Genomic DNA, 19,029 nt, shown 5'->3' with positions numbered 1-19,029 from the left:
AAGTCCTTGAGTTTTGTGTTCTACCTGACCCTTCCCTATTTCAGGTCACAATCACGGGGTTCGATCTGGAGTCGTACCGGCAATGTTTGAAGAAGTGGAACGAGGCCATTTCCATCATGTATATAACTCATGTACTGTACATACTTTAGCACTGGAAGGGTGTCATGTTATTGGTTTCAAATGAAATCCAAAATTTCAAGATCTTGTGCAATTTTGGAGGTTTTTCCCCAACAGTACTCTCAACGCTTCGATTCATTTCTAAAGGATTCAATTGCTTTTCAGGAATTTTTCTCCAGCAGTACTTTTAACTTTCAACACTTATAACTCATGTACTGGACATACTTTAGCACTGGAAGGGTGTCATGTTATTGGTTTCAAATGAAATCCAAAATTTCAAGATCTTGTGCAGTTTTGGAGGTTTTTCCCCAACAGTACTCTCAACGCTTCGGTTCTTTTCTAAAGGAATCAATTGCTTTTCAGGAAGTTTTCTCCAGCAGTACTTTCAACACTCAAGTTCTTTTCTAAAGGTCTGAATTGCTTTCCTCTCTTTCAGATGAAGCTGACCGCACCAAACTGTGCGGCGTGCCCAAGCCCGTGTGTCTGTGCAGTAAGGTCTCCGAACCCGATGACGCGTGCAAGTCCATCGCCAACGCTCTGGGCGCCACCAACCCGAAATGCTCCGAACTGCAGGTCTGTGAGGTGACGTACAAGGGCAAACAGGTGTCCATCAGCAACAACACCGTCAACGTGTCAGCGACACCAAAATGCTCTTGCGACACCAACGGACTGACCGCCTTCTGCAAATCACACTGAAATTCCTGGAAAACCCCAAATCGAAATTCTTGGACTCCATCAGCAACAACACCGTCAACGTGTCAGCGACACCAAAATGCTCTTGCGACACCAACGGACTGACCGCCTTCTGCAAATCACACTAAAATTCCTGGAAAACCCCAAATCGAAATTCTTGGAAACCCCAAATCGAACCTGGAATCCGAATCCCTTGAAAATCGTTTGGAAACCTCAATCAAAATTGAAAAATTAGAATTCTTAAATAATAAATACTCTAAATAGTAGTTGAAAGTGTAGTTCTTTCAAATAGTAGTTGAAAGAATCCCTTGAAAATCGTTTGAAAACCTCAATCAAAATTGAAAAATTAGAATTCCTAAATAATAAATACTCTAAATAGTAGTTGAAAGTGTAAATTGCTACGTGAAAATTTCCGAGGTGGAAACGAGGTTAGACAATGTCAGACCGCTCTAATATGAACCACCAATCAGAATTGGGGATATTTTTACGTGGCAGTAGAGACACTGCCTAAAAAAAAAAAAAACATTATTGGCTGTTAAAATATTATAGTATTTTTCCTTTATAAAAAATTGTCGTCACCAAAAAATACTTCATGAGCGTTATTTAGAAGTCTAGGTGATTTTTCTCCAAAATTGTGGCGTGATTTGGAAGAAGTTGCAAAAACATAGTTTCGAGATAATCGCGTTTGAAGTTTTGATTTTCAAATGGCCACAATGTTACAGGATTCACGAAATTAGCCATAACATGTCGAAAAGAGATAGAAAATAGATTGAACATGACTGTGAAAGAACAGTCATGTTCAAAACGAAAATTTCCATCCAAAAAGGTAGACTACTGAAAAGGGCGTAAGTGACGTTACGTCCCTTTTCCATTGGATAACCAAAGCAACAAGATGCGTTTCCTTACCGTAATGGTTAGTCCTAGACCCGTCTTAATCTGAACCTCGTGTTGCCTCTTGTGGTGGAGACAAATAATAAATTTTCAAATTTCAGAATGTTTTCAAACTGAAATAGAATGAATTCGGGTATATTTAGAGATATGTAAACGACTTCTAGAGATGAAATTTGAAACACGTGCAACACAAGATTAATGATTTGTCGCGTCCTATGGGATATGGGGAGGCCGTTGACAGAGAAATAAGAAAACAAACAGGCACGTAAATAATACACTCGAGAGAGAACAATTTGGGACAGTTGGAATTTCCATTCTTTTATTCTGACAAGTTTTTTTTTCTGGATGAATTTTAATAAATTTTTTTTTTTGGTTAAATTTTTATATTTTCTTTTTTTTTTTTTTTTTTTTTTTTTTTTAGCTAAATTCCCTTTCGGGGTGAGCTATTCATTTCTAACGAAAGTCACAAATTTGGGTCGGGGTTGTGTTTTTGGGTCTTTTGGATCACTAGGAAGCTATTTGCCATGAGAACTCATTTTTGGTTTGATTTGACGAGGCGACGGACGGGAAGTCACAAAGATCAAATCCCATGTTCTTGTCTTCAAGATACTGTCTTTGATTTTTTAGTTGGCCCGATCCCCGATTTTCAATTGAAATATTGTTGATATTATTTGTAATCTCTTCTTCCAAATAAAAGACAATTCATATGTTCAATAAACTCCATATGTGCAATATTAAACTGTTGAGATAATGGGACTACATGTCCTAATTCGACAGTCTAAATAAAGCACTAATATCTAATATCATATGTGTATAATTACAATCGTCGCCACTATTGTAATAAATTATACACATATGGAGTTTATTGAACATATGAATTGTCTTTTATTTGGAAGAAGAGATTACAAATAATATCAACAATATTTCAATTGAAAATCGGGGATCGGGCCAACTAAAAAATCAAAGACAGTATCTTGAAGACAAGAACATGGGATTTGATCTTTGTGACTTCCCGTCCGTCGCCTCGTCAAATCAAACCAAAAATGAGTTCTCATGGCAAATAGCTTCCTAGTGATCCAAAAGACCCAAAAACACAACCCCGACCCAAATTTGTGACTTTCGTTAGAAATGAATAGCTGCAGCCCAAACACCGACAATTATGGTAACCCTAACGGCAGTACACCTAGTGGAACTGGCATCACCACCCCAGGATCTGGCAGCTCACCAAACGGAACCGGCAACACTAGCCCAGGAACTGGCAGCCCAAACACCGACAGTTATGGTAGCCCTAGCGGGAACACACCAAGTGGAACCGGCATCACCACCCCAGGATCTGGCAGCACACCAAACGGAACCGGCAACACTAGCCCAGGAACTGGCAGCCCAAACACCGACAACTATGGTAACCCTAACGGCAGTACACCTAGTGGAACTGGCATCACCACCCCAGGATCTGGCAGCTCACCAAACGGAACCGGCAACACTAGCCCAGGAACTGGCAGCCCAAATACCGACAACAGCTATGGTAACCCTAACGGCAGCACACCATCTGGATCTGGAAACACAACCCCAGGATCTGGCAGCACACCAAACGGAACCGGTAACACAACTCCATCCGGAAACTCGCCCCTAGCGGGAACACACCAAGTGGAACCGGCATCACCACCCCAGGATCTGCCAGCTCACCAAGTGGTACCGGTAACACAACTCCATCCGGAAACGCACCTAATGTAACTGGCAGCCCAAATACCGACAACAGCTATGGTAACCCTAACGGCAGCACAGCTTCTGGAACTGGCATCACCACCCCAGGATCTGCCAGCTCACCAAGTGGTACCGGTAACACAACTCCATCCGGAAACGCACCTAATGGAACTAGAAGCCCAAACACCGACAATTATGGTAACCCTAACGGCAGTACACCTAGTGGAACTGGCATCACCACCCCAGGATCTGGCAGCTCACCAAACGGAACCGGCAACACTAGCCCAGGAACTGGCAGCCCAAATACCGACAACAGCTATGGTAACCCTAACGGCAGCACACCATCTGGATCTGGAAACACAACCCCAGGAAGCGGAAGCTCACCCAATAGCACCGGCAACACAACTCTTTGTGGTTATAATTTAATACTTGAATTTTTATTTATTTTTATAACTGAGAATTTTTCACTATTTTCTTATGCAATATTATTGCACACCTATTAGACCATAAAAGGAATATTCCTACCAAATTTCAGCTTTCTAGGTGTTGTGGTTCAGGAGATTTTAGGCCACAAATAATAACAATATACGTATGTAATAAATAGTATTTCTTCCGGATGGGTGACCATCTGGAAAATCGCGTACTGCTGGGTTTTGTCGGTCCGGTCCCACTCAGCGATCTATCGACGAGGTAACTCTATGTTATTGAGGCAGATATGTGTGGACACTGTGGACACAGCTTTAGGAAGATTATCTTGTTCCCTACTCTTATTAGCAAGACGCGAACATAATCTTATCAAGAGTTTACCGTTCCATCACCACGGTACTAACTGTTCCATCACCACAGGTAACGAAATCCTTATTTACATACCCCGCCCAGCTTGGATATAGGTAATCATATGCAGATGGGTATAAAATAAACACATCTATGCATCAAATATGCATAGAATATGCAAAGCAGACTACAAATCAAATCTGGGTGCCATAAATGTAGAAAAATGAGGTATAATGTTCTCCAGATGACTTCCGGCTATAAAACTAGCTCCAGGTTCATGATCTCGAAGGAACAACTTAACTACATGCTTATCTACAGGAACTACTACAAGTGTTTCTTGAAACTAATTGAAAGAAGCTTCGCTGGAGTCATCACTTGAACTTCTAGTCTGGACCATGGACCATGGACCATTAACCCTAGTCTGGACCATCGACCCTAGCACCAGTGTGTCCGCAACGGAACCTGGAACCTCCTTATTTAGATGGGCTTGAAATTTCGAGGTTAGAATGTTGTCAAAAAAAAGGCTCAAGTAAGGTTAGGCGATTGGCGTTTCTTGTAAAAAAATCTTTCAATCATGATAATAATGGTTGAATTGCTGAGAAGATTTTAGAATGACATAAGTAACTTCTTCCAGTCGTCATTAAGGTGACGGTACACTATAGACTTTTTCGAGACCAAGTCAAGCGAAAGAGTCTACAGTGTACTGGCACCTATAATGATGGAATTTCTGAAGAAGAGAAGATTTCAGACGAGCCAAAGTAAGATTAGGGACTTCTTGAATAATAGCGTTCAATAGTGATTATAATGATGGAATTGCTACGAAGATAGACAACTATTCTCAGACTTAGAATAGACTCAGAACAACTCCTCCCACACTATGTATGTCGAGCCCGTATTGTTTCTTCAGACTTGGGTGTTGGGTGTTTGGGAACTGAGGATGTGTTGAGTTGAATCTCAGACTTTTTTTTACATGGTTTTATTTAACTTGGGATCCTAAGATAATCGTTTGTGCTCTTACTGTTTTCGAGATATTCAGCTTCGAAGTTCGGTTTCAGGCAGGAAATCTGCAGAATCTAAGGCTATGCTTTGATTCGTACTCAAAAAGCCCAGGCAAAAGCTAAGAAGGAGGCTACGTAAAGCTGGGCCCGTCATGTTGGTTATTTTAAATTTTGACCAGGCCACTGGACAGTGCAATAGTCCAATATAAAGAGATAAAAAGACCGCTTTAATATGGATAGTGCTTCGTTTGTACTGGAACTAGTTAGTAGGTAATGGCCAACACCAATAAAAGAAAAGTGAATCTTTTTATTCGTCATTCGTCATACTTCACCACATCCATCATTATGTTCAGTCAAGGACTTGGAAAATGGGAAGCGATTCGTACCTTTTTCAAATCTCAGGACTCAACTCAGCTACACGCATAATCACATAGTCTTCAAGATGTAGTATGCTGGTATGCCGCATCACCGACACCATCCACAATTCCACAACTTTCCAAAGATGATTGTTTGCGTTATCTCCAAACCACATCAGCGCTGAGTAATGACTGAATCGCGAAGTAATCAAAATCCTCTTGACCCCGTAATCAACAACTATGCACGAAAGTTGATTCCTACAACCTACATCAAAATCAAAAGAAATCCAAAGAAGATGACAAGTTAATTTAATGAATATGAACAAACACGGGACATAGAACATCTTCATAACTTCAACATTTTTCAACACTAAACTTGGTCTTCTTTATTCTTCTTTTTCCTCTTCAACTGATTAAGTCTTCTTCCACGGTTCACCGCATTTTGAATATTGTTGTAAATAATTTGGAAATACCCACAGGGAACCTGTATCTGAATGAAGGGGTTCAATGTACGAAGGGGCCTGCCGTAATCAAGATTTTTGTAATCAAAATTCAAGCGCTCATTCGGCAGGTATCATTGGCGGAGTTTGTGACCTTTGAGCTATGTTTGGATTTGTTTTTGTTCCGTGCCCGAGTGGGTATCACACTTGCAGACCGGAGGTTCTCAATTCCCGGCGGGGTCGAAGTTTTTGCGGCTCCGACTTTGGAGTTCGGGGTGCCCTCAGCCTCGTGAGGACAATCGAATAGCTAATTTGAATGAGTAGCGATTAATGGCAGAATTATCAGGGGGAAAAAGATTAGTGAAATGTGGAAAATGATTGCAATTAAAGGATCGAGGCCCTTAGTAATGCTAAGATATCCACAAAACTTGTGAAAAGGCTCTGGATTTGCACACAAAAATCAAAATGCAAACTCTTATTCAGCATCGGTAGTCCTATTTGCAGAGGTTTGTGACCTTTAGCATTGTTTTCGCTCTATTGAGCGAATGAACTAAGAGTGCGAGGTGAACTTTGTACTAGACAAGAGCCACAATACCCATCTTAACCCACAAGACGTAGGTTAAGACCTACACCTTCCACCTGACCTGGGATTAATCGATTAATTGCATTTACGAGTATTATCTAAATCTCACCTTACACCTTGGATTTATCGATTCCTTGGATTAATCGTTTAATTGAATATCTCCTAAACTGGGTTTAATCCCACATTTACTGTCTATAAGGTCTAATGGAACATCTCATCTTCTTCATACATAGTTTCATACCAATCATCTCATACGCCAAACTTGAATACTTGAATTATCTTCAATCGCAAATCTCTTTAATATGCCAAACTTGGATTCAATCTCTTTCAATAGTTCCATTATCTTTAATCTTAACTCATCTGAATTTAATCTAAAGATGCACCTACGAGTGACTACTCTCTGTACCGTAGCATGTGGTTTGCATTTATTCCCGGGTTTACCAACTCAAGATTGAGATTTTCATTTGAACAAAACATAGAAATTTCACAAAATTACTATCCAATTTATGGGCATAGTTCTTTCTTCTTTGAATAGCTTTATGATAAAATCATTCAAATGGGTTCATCAGTGGATCACATGCCAGGGTTCAATCAGAAAAAGCAAATCTCAGACATGAAAATCTTCAGAAATTTCTTCTTCGTCTTCTTCTAGTCTTTCTTAGCCTCCTTCTCCTACTCTTTATTCTATCGTTTATCCTCTTCCTCCTCCTCCTCCTCCTACTCCTCTTCATTTCCCTTTCTTTTTAACAATTTCTTCGTCTTATTCTCCTTCTCCTCCTCCTCCTCCTCCTCCTTCGTTTTCTTTATTTTATGATTTATTCTCCTCCTCTTTATCTCCCTTTCTTTCTAACAATTTCTTCTTCGTCTTCTTCTAGTCTTTCTTAGCCTCCTTCTCCTACTCTTTATTCTATCGTTTATCCTCTTCCTCCTCCTCCTCCTCTTCATTTCCCTTTCTTTCTAACAATTTCTTCGTCTTATTCTCCTCCTCCTCCTTCGTTTCATGTTCAAATTACTCATCAGAAAAGTTGTGTTCCGGTTTAGTTTTCATTTCTTATTTATGGAACTTGTACGTTACGGAGATGTAAAAGTTTGACCCTCCCACTTCCACAGCATAGCACAAATCTCACTCCGGAAAAAAATTGGCATATTCCGTAACCGTTTGACTACACAAGGTTCTTATAGTTTGCATCGAGCTAGAAGTGATTTTCGTCAGCCCAAAGGCAAAGGTTTAAAGACAATAACCAATAATAAAAAAATCCTGATAGTCGTATTTCATAATTCCTAATTCAGTAGGGAAAAAATTCAGTAAAAAGAAAAAAAAAATAAATAAATAAAAGGGAGGAAAGGAAAAAGAAAAGGAGGTACAAGAAGGAATGTGCAAAAAGGGAGAAAAAGATGTAACGAGAAGAAAGAAAGAAAGGGAGGAAAAGGCAGATAAAACCGTGATGAAGAATGGGAAATATAGATTTGACAAATATGACAGGGGAATTTCATACATTTTCATCTCTGAGCTCCTCCTGTCACATTCCGAGGAGTATTAGTTGTCTCTCCCGGGTTTTCTGATTTTCTCTTTCTTTCCCTTCTCCTTCTGCTTGTTCTTGTTCTTCTTCTTCTTCTCTTCCTGCTTCTGCTAGTTCTTTTCCCTTCTCGTTATTCTGCCTTTCTGCATCTTTTTCCTTCTCCCGTTCTGCTGCTTTTCTCGTTCTTCTCCTTCCTTTTCTTCTTTTATTTTTTCTTCTTCTTTTGCGTTAGTTATTCTGCTCTTCCTTCTTCTCCTCCTCCCCCTCGTCGTTATTCTTTTTTTTTCACTTCTTCTTCTTCTCCTCTGCCTAGAAAATCTCGTATTAACTTCTTCTGCATCCTCCTCCTTATTTTGATCCTTCTTTTTTTTCTTAATATTCTTTTCCTCCTTCTTCTCCTCGTCCTCTTCTTCTTCTTCTTCTTTTTCCTCCTGGCAAATCTCGTATGGAAATTCCCCCATGGAATTCATATTTCACATTTCTGTGTTTGCTTTACTTGATGCTTCCTCCAACACATCCACACCTCCATTCGTTCCTCCTCAGCCTTCATCTCCACCCCCATTCGTCAACTTACTCTCCTCCTCCATTCGTCATCTTCTCTTCCTCCCCATTCATCCCCTCCCCCTCCATTTGGCGCTCTTTCCCTCATCAGGGAGACAGTATAAAATGGAAAATATCTGTCATTTCTAGTCCGTCCCTCTCTCATGTGAGTGTAGAAGTAGAAAAGCGTACATATTAGGGAAATATGCCCCATTAGTTCTTTTGTTAGAGGCGCAAGGGCGTTATGGACGGAACGCCCTAAGACGGAGAAACGGGGTACACTGGAGGGAGATGAGGATTTTTGGGAAGGAAAATCAAGGAATGTCACGTTTTAAGATAGGATTGATTGAGGTAAAGCAAGGATGGGAAGGAATCAAGAAAGCAGGAGAAGAAAAGTGGAATGAAGGAAACAGAAAAGGTGGATTTATCATTAAATGTTGACATTTTTGGCATATACAGTGCTCTTTTCTCCTGATTCCTTGACAATTTTCACCTGTCGTAATGATCTCATCTTAGATGATATCCAAATAGAATAGATTTTGTTTTTCCTGCTAGGATATTAGGACTGAAAAGCCCCTTTAGGTCGTGCCATAGTAAACTATTGAGAGAAAAGGACTGTATGTCCTAATTCGACAGTCTAAACACTAGACTATATGTACTATTATGTACTACTCAACAACATAAATAAGTGAACAAGCAAAACCAACTAACTTCTAACCAGGAAACCTATAACAATCATGAAAACATGGTTGAATTGCTTCAACAAGTAGTAATAAAACTAGCAAAGCTCTACAACTGAAAATATCTAAATGAAATCTCCATCGCCATCAGCGACATCAGATTTTCTTCATGGATGAACGCATTTTGAAAGCTCTCGGATATGAAAAACGGGTTGATGATTATATTGTTTATAAATAGAGATTTCAACAAAAGGGTTTCTTTCAGATTATTTCAGTTCGAACCATGCTTCAATTTTAAATGATTACATGAAAGTAAAATCAAAAAATCAAATCAAGAATAATAATAAACTGAATATTAAACAAATTAGGTAGGTACATATATAGGTACTGATTTTCTCCAATCACGATCGAATAAACTACGGGCTAAAAAATTCCCGGAGGGACGGGCCCAGCTTGTTACTATCGTAATAATAAAGGAAGGACGGGCTAAAAAAGAAAGAAGAAACAGGGGGAAGAAAAGGGAGAAAGAAATACGGGAGAAGAAAAAGAGGAAAAGGGGATGAACTTTTCCAAGCTGTCAATTTTCTAAATATGACTCGAAAGGAAAAGCAACCATTATCCTTCTAGACATAGCGAAATATCCTTCCAGACTAGTGGTTCCCAACCTATTGTCCACCTTGGTGTAAGACGGGGTCTGGGGTCGCCAGCCTCTCCATGAGCCCTAGGGTGATCGCTTCTGGTCTGACATTTGGTTCCAGCTTTTTTTTCGAGAGGATGTCCTTCGCACTCAACATTTCCTATTTCTTTATCAAGGGAAATTTCAGGCTGGTATTCTCCCTGTTTAAAGTACCCAAGCCAGACTCAGTTATCTTAAGCACTCAGCCAGAGGTAAAGGCCTCAATAAGATTGGAAACAGCCTAGTTAGCTTGGTTGATAGCGCGTCTGCCTTGTAAGCGCTAGGTCGCGGGTTCGATTCCCGCCCGGGGGCGGATTTAATCCTGAACGGATAATGTTCGTTCTCGAAGGGCTAACTTTCCCCTATCCGCTTCCTTCTCTCTTCGATTTCGGGACAATAAGACCTTAACAGTTACAGTTCCCTCTATCAAACCTATTCAAAAAGTTTGACAAAGTTTCATGTATTTCAACTCAAAACAAATTGTTTACATGTCACAAGCACAAAATAGAAATAGAAAATTTAAAATAAAAATTATAATTAAAAATTAAAAAAAAAGAAAAAAATATATAGGTACCCCGCTGTTTCGCTACGAAATTGTAAACAAATCTTCAGACAAACTGGCGAACATTTCTAGGCTGGTCGAAACTTGGGCCCATAAATATAAGTCTCATTAGGGGAATGAAAACACAAAACATGGAAATCTTGAGATATAGAAAGATTTTTATTAGTTTTGTCCGAATTAACAGTTTGCCAAAAATTTTGCCGAATTCGATGAAAATTGGATAAACCATTCACCGTTGTTCGTGAATTACAGACAGACAGCCAGAAAGACAAACAGAGAAACAAGCTAACGGTCATAGAGACGCCCCGCTGTTTCGCTACGAAATTGTAAACAAATCTTCAGACAAACTGGCGAACATTTCTAGGCTGGTCGAAACTTGGGCCCATAAATAAAAGTCTCATTAGGCAGGGGAATGAAAACACAAAACATGGAAATCTTGAGATATAGAAACATTTTTACTAGTTTTGTCCGAATAAACATCAGTTTGTCAAAACTTTTGCCGAATTCGATGAAAATTGGATAAACCATTCACCGTTGTTCGTGAATTAGACAGCCAGAAAGGCAAACAGAGAAACAAGCTAACGGACATAGAGACAAACTAACTGTAAGATTGTCGAACTAAAACTTGAATACACTTCGTTTAATGGGAATACCTACTCGTATTAAGATTAAAGAAAGCCAAGCCAGCCAAGTTAACTTAGAGAAAGACTGCCCTCAAAGATGAGAAAGCAAAGAATGTCCGACATTCCGAATAAACAGTTGCCAAGTTTACGAGTTTCCTTAGATCCTTAGAAGAAAAGAAGAAGAACTAAGAAAAGAAACAGGAAAAGAAGAGAGGAAAAGAAAGAAGACGAAGAAGAAATAAAGAAAAATGCCAAATTTATCGCCCATTTCCGGACTTCTTTATCACTTTTTCGCTGCCCTTTTCTTATTTCTTTCTTCTAATTTTTCTTTTTCTTTATTAGGTACTTGCAATTTTCATTTTTATTTATCACCCCCTCTCGTTCTCTTCTATCCATTTCCCTCCCCCAATAATTTTGGTTCCTTTTTTTATCCTTTATCCCTCCCTTCCTTTTTCCCTCCAATACTTGTTCCCTTCCCTCCTTTATCCCTCTCCTCCTTTTGTCCCTTCGTAAAATCTCCCTTGCCCATAAAGTCGCTTATCTACATTTTATTCACAGTTGTCAGTGGGGATTTTTGTCTTTATCCTTTTCCCATGCAAAAGGATGTTCTCTTTAATGCTCTTTGTGGGATTTTTTCCATCCCTACATTTTTTTTTTATTTTTTTATTATCCTTTTTTCTTTGGGTTTTTCTACTTTTTTTTTATTCATCCCGACATCAGCACAAATGAAACATGACTCGGGAACGTTGCTTTGGTATGTGTATACCCACCATGTATCTACTCTTTTTTCATGCTCTTTATAGTCTTTATTCAACTTGAGATCAATGAGGTCTCTGTTTGTGAGTAATGTGAGCATTTTCTCGAGGATTTGGCTTGTATCATTCTATGGGAAGGGTACATAGGTACATCCCACCTTACATTCAAGATGGGTACATTAGGTACATCCCACCTTTCAAAGCGTGTTTTGGCACTAAAAATTTCACTCGATTACATTACTTCTCTTAGTGGAGGAGGAGGAGAGAGACAGAGGGAGGGAGAGAGACAGACTAAAGAGGGGGAGGGAGGGGGGGGAGAGAGAGTATGAGTAATTCCCGGAGAGTGATCAATTAATCCTGTCATGAAAACGGGAAAATTTAGAAAAAAAAGTAATAATAATAATAATAAAACCTTCATCAGAGCAATCCATCAAAAAACTCACCGACACATTACATGTTACAGTTCCACCAAGAGGACTATACTCCAACAAACAAAGTATTACGCCAGCCACACACGCTCAGACTGTCTGGAATCATTAGAAGTCAGAACTAAGAATCCTCCTTAGGAACCCATGCTCCAAGTATTCTAGATTCCGATGATGTACCTAGATATAAAACTCGTCTAACACAAATATTGCTAATAATGATGATGCTATGTAAAAGATCATCTAACAATAATGATAATAATGTAGAAATATTACTATAATAATAATACTAAATGTTTGGTTTTACATACGTACATACAAAGTTGAATTTTTATTATAAAATTTGAAGTTGAAGACTGAAACAAGATCCCATTCCTTAAGGATGAGTGTACAATCGGCCCAATTCTGTTTCCAAGAACATGACGTATGATTCCATGAAGGTTTTTTAATTTAATGGTCCTTTGTTTTTAATCTAATGTTTTGGAAAATGAAGTTTTATTAATCTGGTCCACAAATTTGGGGATTTAGCATGACTAAGTTAACACTGATGTATCTGATATCTGATATAAACAATTAGTTCACTTATAAATGAGGTACTAGTTGTATCTGATATAAACAATTAGTTCACTTATAAATGAGGTACTAAGGTGATTCATTAGTGATACACCTTGATAAATGGCCAGTGATTTATTTTTATATCCTAAATTCTCGAACAAATTGGATACCAAACTAATTATGTCAATATAAGCCATTATTACAGCTTGTTTTGTCCACTCAAAATTTCTCGTATTCAACAAATGAAACAAAAAATAACAAGGAAATTTGTTCCAGATTTCATCGGTGCAATCAAAAGTGTAAAATCGTCACAAACCTCGTCTTGAAAGAACCGCCGAAATTTTCATTGTTAACTAGAAAAGTTAGCGCTATTTGAGTAGTTTTAAAAGCTGTCCGATATAGAGCGGCCACAAACGTCCACATTAGAAGAGTCAAAAAAAGTTGCCCATATTTCAGCAGCCACAAAAGCTGCCCATATGTAAGCAGTCGGGAAAGCGTCCCTTATTTGAGCTGGCACAAAATTTGTCCACATTAGAACTTAGAATCTTAAAATAGTCAAAAAAGCTGCCCATATTTGAGAATTTGAGCAGCCACTAAAGTTGTCCACATCTGAGCCGCCCACAAAACTAACCCCGTTTGACTATCACCAATATCAGTTGAACCAAAATCGACGTCGAGCTGCCCCGACTTCACCTTCGACGTCATGTGTTGGGACGACGTCTTTGAAGATTGTTCCCATTTGGACGACGATGAGACCAGCACAAAAAAAGCGGACGAACCGTACGTGTACGTTTGCAAACCGGTTCCGAAAGCCGAGTATGACCGAATGCAGAGAGACGAATTGAAACGAAAGAGGAAACAAAAGAAGGGGTATATTGAGGAGGAAAACGAAGATGGAGATCATCAGGAAAATAAACGCAAACGATTGCACTGATTAGATTTTTATTATTATTATTATTTTTTTTTTTAGGGATGTCCACCCGACTTGAGTGTGAACCGACTAAGTAAAAGAAGAAGATAGAGGAGCTGTAACTGCTAAGGTCTTATCGTCCCCAATATGAGGAGAGAAGGAAGACAGGATCAGGAGAAAGCCAGCCGTTAAGAAAAAGAAGCTTATTTGTTTAGGATAAAAGCCAGCCCCGTCAGCCTAGTTAGCATAGTTCTGTGTGTGTGGTGGGTGGGTGTGTGTGGTGTGATTGGGGTGTGTGTTATGGGTGTGTGTGTGATGGGTGTGTGTGTGATGGGTGTGTGTGGAGTTTTTTTTTTTTTTTTTTTTTTTTTTTTTTTTTTTTCAACTGTTTTTGTGGAAAGACTTTTAGGCGCAATGCACACGGGAGAAACGCGTCTGAAGAAACCCAGTGTGCACTACACTGTGTTAAAAACTTAAAATCTTATCTATCGGTTTCATGAAGCTTCAATTTCACCAGTAGGTTATACTGTGTATTAGAGAGAGAAATGCTGGAACAGCCGCCTTCCTGCTCACCAGCAGGCTGCCAAGATGACAAAGGGTACCACTTGTGGGGGAGCAATATATGAAGATATAGATATTTGATAGTATTAGGTATAATTAAGGTTGGAACTTTAACTAGCTTTTGAGTATTAACGGAAACTTGGAAAGTGATGTACGTCTATATACTCTATATGTTCAATATTAGATGATTAGAGGATAAATTTAGCTTATATTCCATAGATGTGGTTGCGTAGCTTATATTCCATAGATGTGGTTGTGTAGAAAGACGAAATTCCATTCCTCGGCTTAAATTGAACCCACACCCTTCTGATTACCAGGCGAGCCACTCAGACCTCCCTGTATAATCAAATATCAACACGAGACTCATTGAGTCATGCTCATGATTCATGATCAAATTATCAATGATTCTCGAGCAGTCATGACAGAATCTGAGAGATTATATCATGATCATGACCACCTATAACTTCAACTTTGGTTTTGTTGTGATCAGCTCGTGCGATTATTTGAATCAGAAAGTATATTAGTACAGGGTTCGGCTCATTGACTGAATAGTCCATTGTTAATAGTAGTTATAACTCACTCTAACCTACACTACGGTTCTCGTGTCGGACCCTGTATAAAGTGATTTCTGTTTGATCGTATCAACCGAGTGATGAAAAATGGCTCAACGATCCCCAAATGGTGTTTCACCGGTGTCAACCGATGGCACCGTTACCAAACTCACCCAAGTATCGAATGTCACCAGGATTAATCTAGCAGATCTAGCTCACTTTGATCTTAGCCAAAAGGCTAAGAAGCGCGGTGGACTGGAACACATCACGTGGCTTCAGGCACACTCCATTTGTCAAGGGTCTAGGTTTATCTTGCCCTGGGATTTGGGATCAATTTAATTTGAATTAAATTTCCTTGTTTAATTTAATTCTATTACTTCTTCTATTCAGCTCTAGGACAATGTTTGTGTGTGTGTGGTGGTCCCGTACAAAGGACGGGTCAACCACTAGTTAGTAATAATAAAGGAAGGACGGACTAATAAGTAATGTAAAAGATCTGGCAATAATGATGATGATGATGATACTAATAATGTGGAAGATAAAATAATAATAATGATGATATTAATAATGTGGACGATTTAGCAAAAATAATGATGGTGATAATGTGGAAGAGCTCAGAGCAAATCTGTTACAAGATGACATGCCGGATAAGCAAATACAACATGCCAAAACCATGTAGGTGGTGAAATAATTAATAGTTGTATAGTTTACACTATACTAAGGAATATGGTGTCAGGCAAGGCAGGCATACACCTGAAAAGACCGTATTAATATTAGGCAAGTCGGACATACCCCTGACAAGGTAGACAGTATCGATATTTTGCATGCCAATAGGTGTGATAGTTGCTGCAACTTTGAAGAATTTGCAGTTTGTATTGTGAAATGGAGTGTGATAGTAGCCAAAACCAAATGTCAACCCAAATCTAATACCCTAGTTAGGGCTGATTGATAGGCTGACGAAAAACGCCGACCCTATCTGAACACGGGATTTCAACATTTTCAACATACTAATTTGGGTAACAATATCAAGGTGTTCTCGACATTTTCAAAAAAATACCAGCAAATAACAAGCATAAAAAGTAAGAAATACCCTTAAAACTAAAACAAACGTTCCTAAATCTCAAATTCTCATAAATGAGCAATGAGCACGCCAGCCGATCCACAATCCGTCTAGTTTTTCCTCTGAAATCTCCACGTCTTGCCAGAAAAAGTGATAAATTATCTTGAATAACTTCGTTGTTTGCAAAAATCTGCCTCACTATAATAGCATATCTGTCACAAGGGAATCTGTCACATAAACTTCTTATTATTCTTCATTTGTGTTTTTCACATTATTTATGAGAATGTGAGATATAACTACAATATTTGTGAGAGTGTGAGATATAACTGCGGGAAGCTAGATGTGAGGCCCGTTGAATTTATTATTTGGTCAGTTTTTAAATCATCAGGGGAAAAAAAACATGAGACAGAGGGAACGCCATCAGAAATCAGAATGTGTTGAAAAAAAGACGATAGTATATTCTATATTTTATTGTTTTTCCCCCCCCGCCGTCTATCGCGACGCGTCAGCCTTATTTATTTCGTAACAATTAAACGATTTCTTCACTAGACTCGTGTGGTCTGTGTCGAAGGATGCCCAATTGCCCATCTTGTAGAATGCCCTTCATCTGATGGGCGAGAAGAGACACGCACCCATTTAGGTGCAGAACAGCAGAAAGACCCCCGCTACAATATTTGCAATAAAAACACGAATGCATTTTTTTTTTATCGATCATGGGTATCGAAACCGAAACCTTCTGCATGGCAAGCAAGCGCATTACCACTGAACTCACCGTGCTCTCAAGATATTCAACAAATGAGGCATGAGAAATTCTTCACTGGCAATCTTGACAAATGACTTCCAATAACAGAGGTTATGGTTATTATCAGGGCCGGATTAGCCCCCCGCGGGGCCCGGGGCAGTTTCAAAGGCGCGGGGCCCCCAGTTTGGGCTGATCGAACTTGAAATTTTCAGCGCCGCAGGCGAAATTTTTCAAAAAGTAGGTAGATATGTGCCTCATGCTTTGTCACAAGTTAATTTTTGACGTACCTAATTCGTAGATATTTTCTTATCCTAATTTTCGCTGAACGCTAAAGTGAGCAAAATAAAATAGAGTGCCGCAGGCGAAATTTTTGAAAATTTTGCTAGATATTTTCTTATCCTAATTTTAGCTGAACGCCAAAGTGAGCAAAATAAATTAGAGCGCCGCAGGCGAAATTTTTAAAAATTTTGGTCCACAATCTTGAGAAATCCAGGCTCACCAAAAGTAAATTTTTCAGCGCCGCAGGCGATTTTTTTTTTTTAGAAAAAACCCATAATATCTAGTGTAAGTCCTCAAAGCGCGGGGCCCGTGGCAGTCTGCCATTCTGCCTTATGGGTAATCCGGCCCTGGTTATTATCTTGACAAATGACTCCCAATGAGCTTCTAATGGAGAAATGCATACAAATCCATGTTTGATGACCCAGAGGCGTTCATGAGAGTAATGAATGTAATGATAATGACGAGTAGCTTGCAATAATGGATTTGTTGCATGGTTGCATCGAGCTTATGATGGATTATAGAAGATCAATGCACAGAGATGACTCAGATGACGTTAAACAAGCAGGGTCCGTCCCTTCGGGAATTTTTTAGCCCGTAGTGATTAGGGAAGACCAGTACGTTAATTAAACAAGCAGGGTCCGTCCCTCCGGGAATTTTTTAGCCCGTAGTGATTAGAGAAAATCAGTACCTACATATGGGCCCGTCCCTCCGGGAATTTTTTAGCCCGTAGTTTATTCGATCGTGATTAGAGAAAATCAGTACCTATGTACCTACTAGTTTATTATTATTCTTGATTTGATTTTTTGATTTTACTTTTATGTAATGATTTAAAATCAAGACTAGAGCCCGTTCTTCCTTTATTCCCAATATAATGTTCAAATCACCCATCCATTTATTGGCCTTAAATCATTTCATATGACCCGATTTCATAATCCTACCAATGCAGTTTTGCAAAGGTAGTTGCAAATGTAATTTCACTAGAAAGATTGTAAACAAAATGGTGTGGATTTTCTTCTGAAGTGTGGATTACCGATTGTTGTTATGATCTTTAACTCATTGTTTTGAATAAAGTGTGCAAAGCTTTGATGTTTTAGTGGAAATGTAGAGCATCGTCCTTATTTTGCGTGGTTTCCGTGTTATGAAATTGAAATTCTGTATATCTTCCCTGAGATTTGACTTACTTATATGTTTAGTACTTTATCTTCTCCTGGGGAAGGATATGTATTGTATTAGATTAGAATATATTTGTACATCATCATTATAACCAGTATGAAAGAACTTGAAGAAGAGATTGGTGTCACTTGCCATGCGATATGGTGCATTTCTCAGAAAGCGAACAGAAGAACCAAGGCTTTGAATATAGCTACGACATATATTGGATATATTGCACAGGTATACTTTATTGCAGAAACTACGGCATTGGATATACATATTTCGCCATAGTAACTTTGGTTTCGAATATACGGATTGTATAGATATAGTATTTTTCTATAGTAAAAATAGTAAGGTGTGACAGTGAGACATCTAGTGAACTCACGTGATGTGAATATTTAACCACAAAAAACATGACAACAGTAAGAGCAATTACATTATCTATGACATCAGACTCAGCAAATGTAATAGAGTAGAACATGAAAAAAATCATCACAAAGAAAGCATCTATCAACAACACAACACAACATCAGTGGAGTGTGGTGTGAGATTATAAAAAGGGGAAGTTATAAACCCATCTACAGTATGCCGATCTACTGGTGGTCTTAGTAAGTTGTTGTCTTAGCAGACCTGCAGACCGTCTCTTTGGTACACTTAGTAGAAAGAGAGTGTCCCGACTGTCCCTGACTTTGTCGACTGCGTGAATATTTTACTCTTGTAGCACTTTCTTAACAATACATTATACAGGGACAGCTCAAGATGAGAATGAAAGAATTTAGCTAAAAATATACGGGGTGTATTAGATAAAAGTTTAGACTCTTGTAGCACTTTCTTGATAATACAATATACATAATATAAAAATCTTCAACCAGTGTGAACACT

At 38.8% G+C, this 19,029-nt stretch overlaps 1 protein-coding gene across 1 annotated transcript in view; it reads left to right on the top strand.

Annotated features, from left to right (window-relative positions):
• Positions 1–13,826, top strand: part of LOC103514298 (S-antigen protein-like) — a 35,205-nt gene extending 21,379 nt beyond the window's left edge. Inside the window, exons 3-5 of the mRNA XM_026827320.1 lie at positions 2,840–3,208; positions 3,589–3,819; positions 13,549–13,826. Coding sequence (XP_026683121.1) covers positions 2,840–3,208; positions 3,589–3,819; positions 13,549–13,826 — 878 coding nt within the window. The remainder of the gene's footprint in view (positions 1–2,839; positions 3,209–3,588; positions 3,820–13,548) is intronic.
• The last annotated feature ends 5,203 nt before the right edge of the window (positions 13,827–19,029 follow it).

Source organism: Diaphorina citri, unplaced genomic scaffold (genome assembly GCF_000475195.1).
Source record: "Diaphorina citri unplaced genomic scaffold, Diaci psyllid genome assembly version 1.1 scaffold1119, whole genome shotgun sequence".
In the NCBI taxonomy this organism is placed as follows: Eukaryota; Metazoa; Arthropoda; class Insecta; order Hemiptera; family Psyllidae; genus Diaphorina; species Diaphorina citri.
This window is presented reverse-complemented; position numbering and strand designations above follow the sequence as displayed.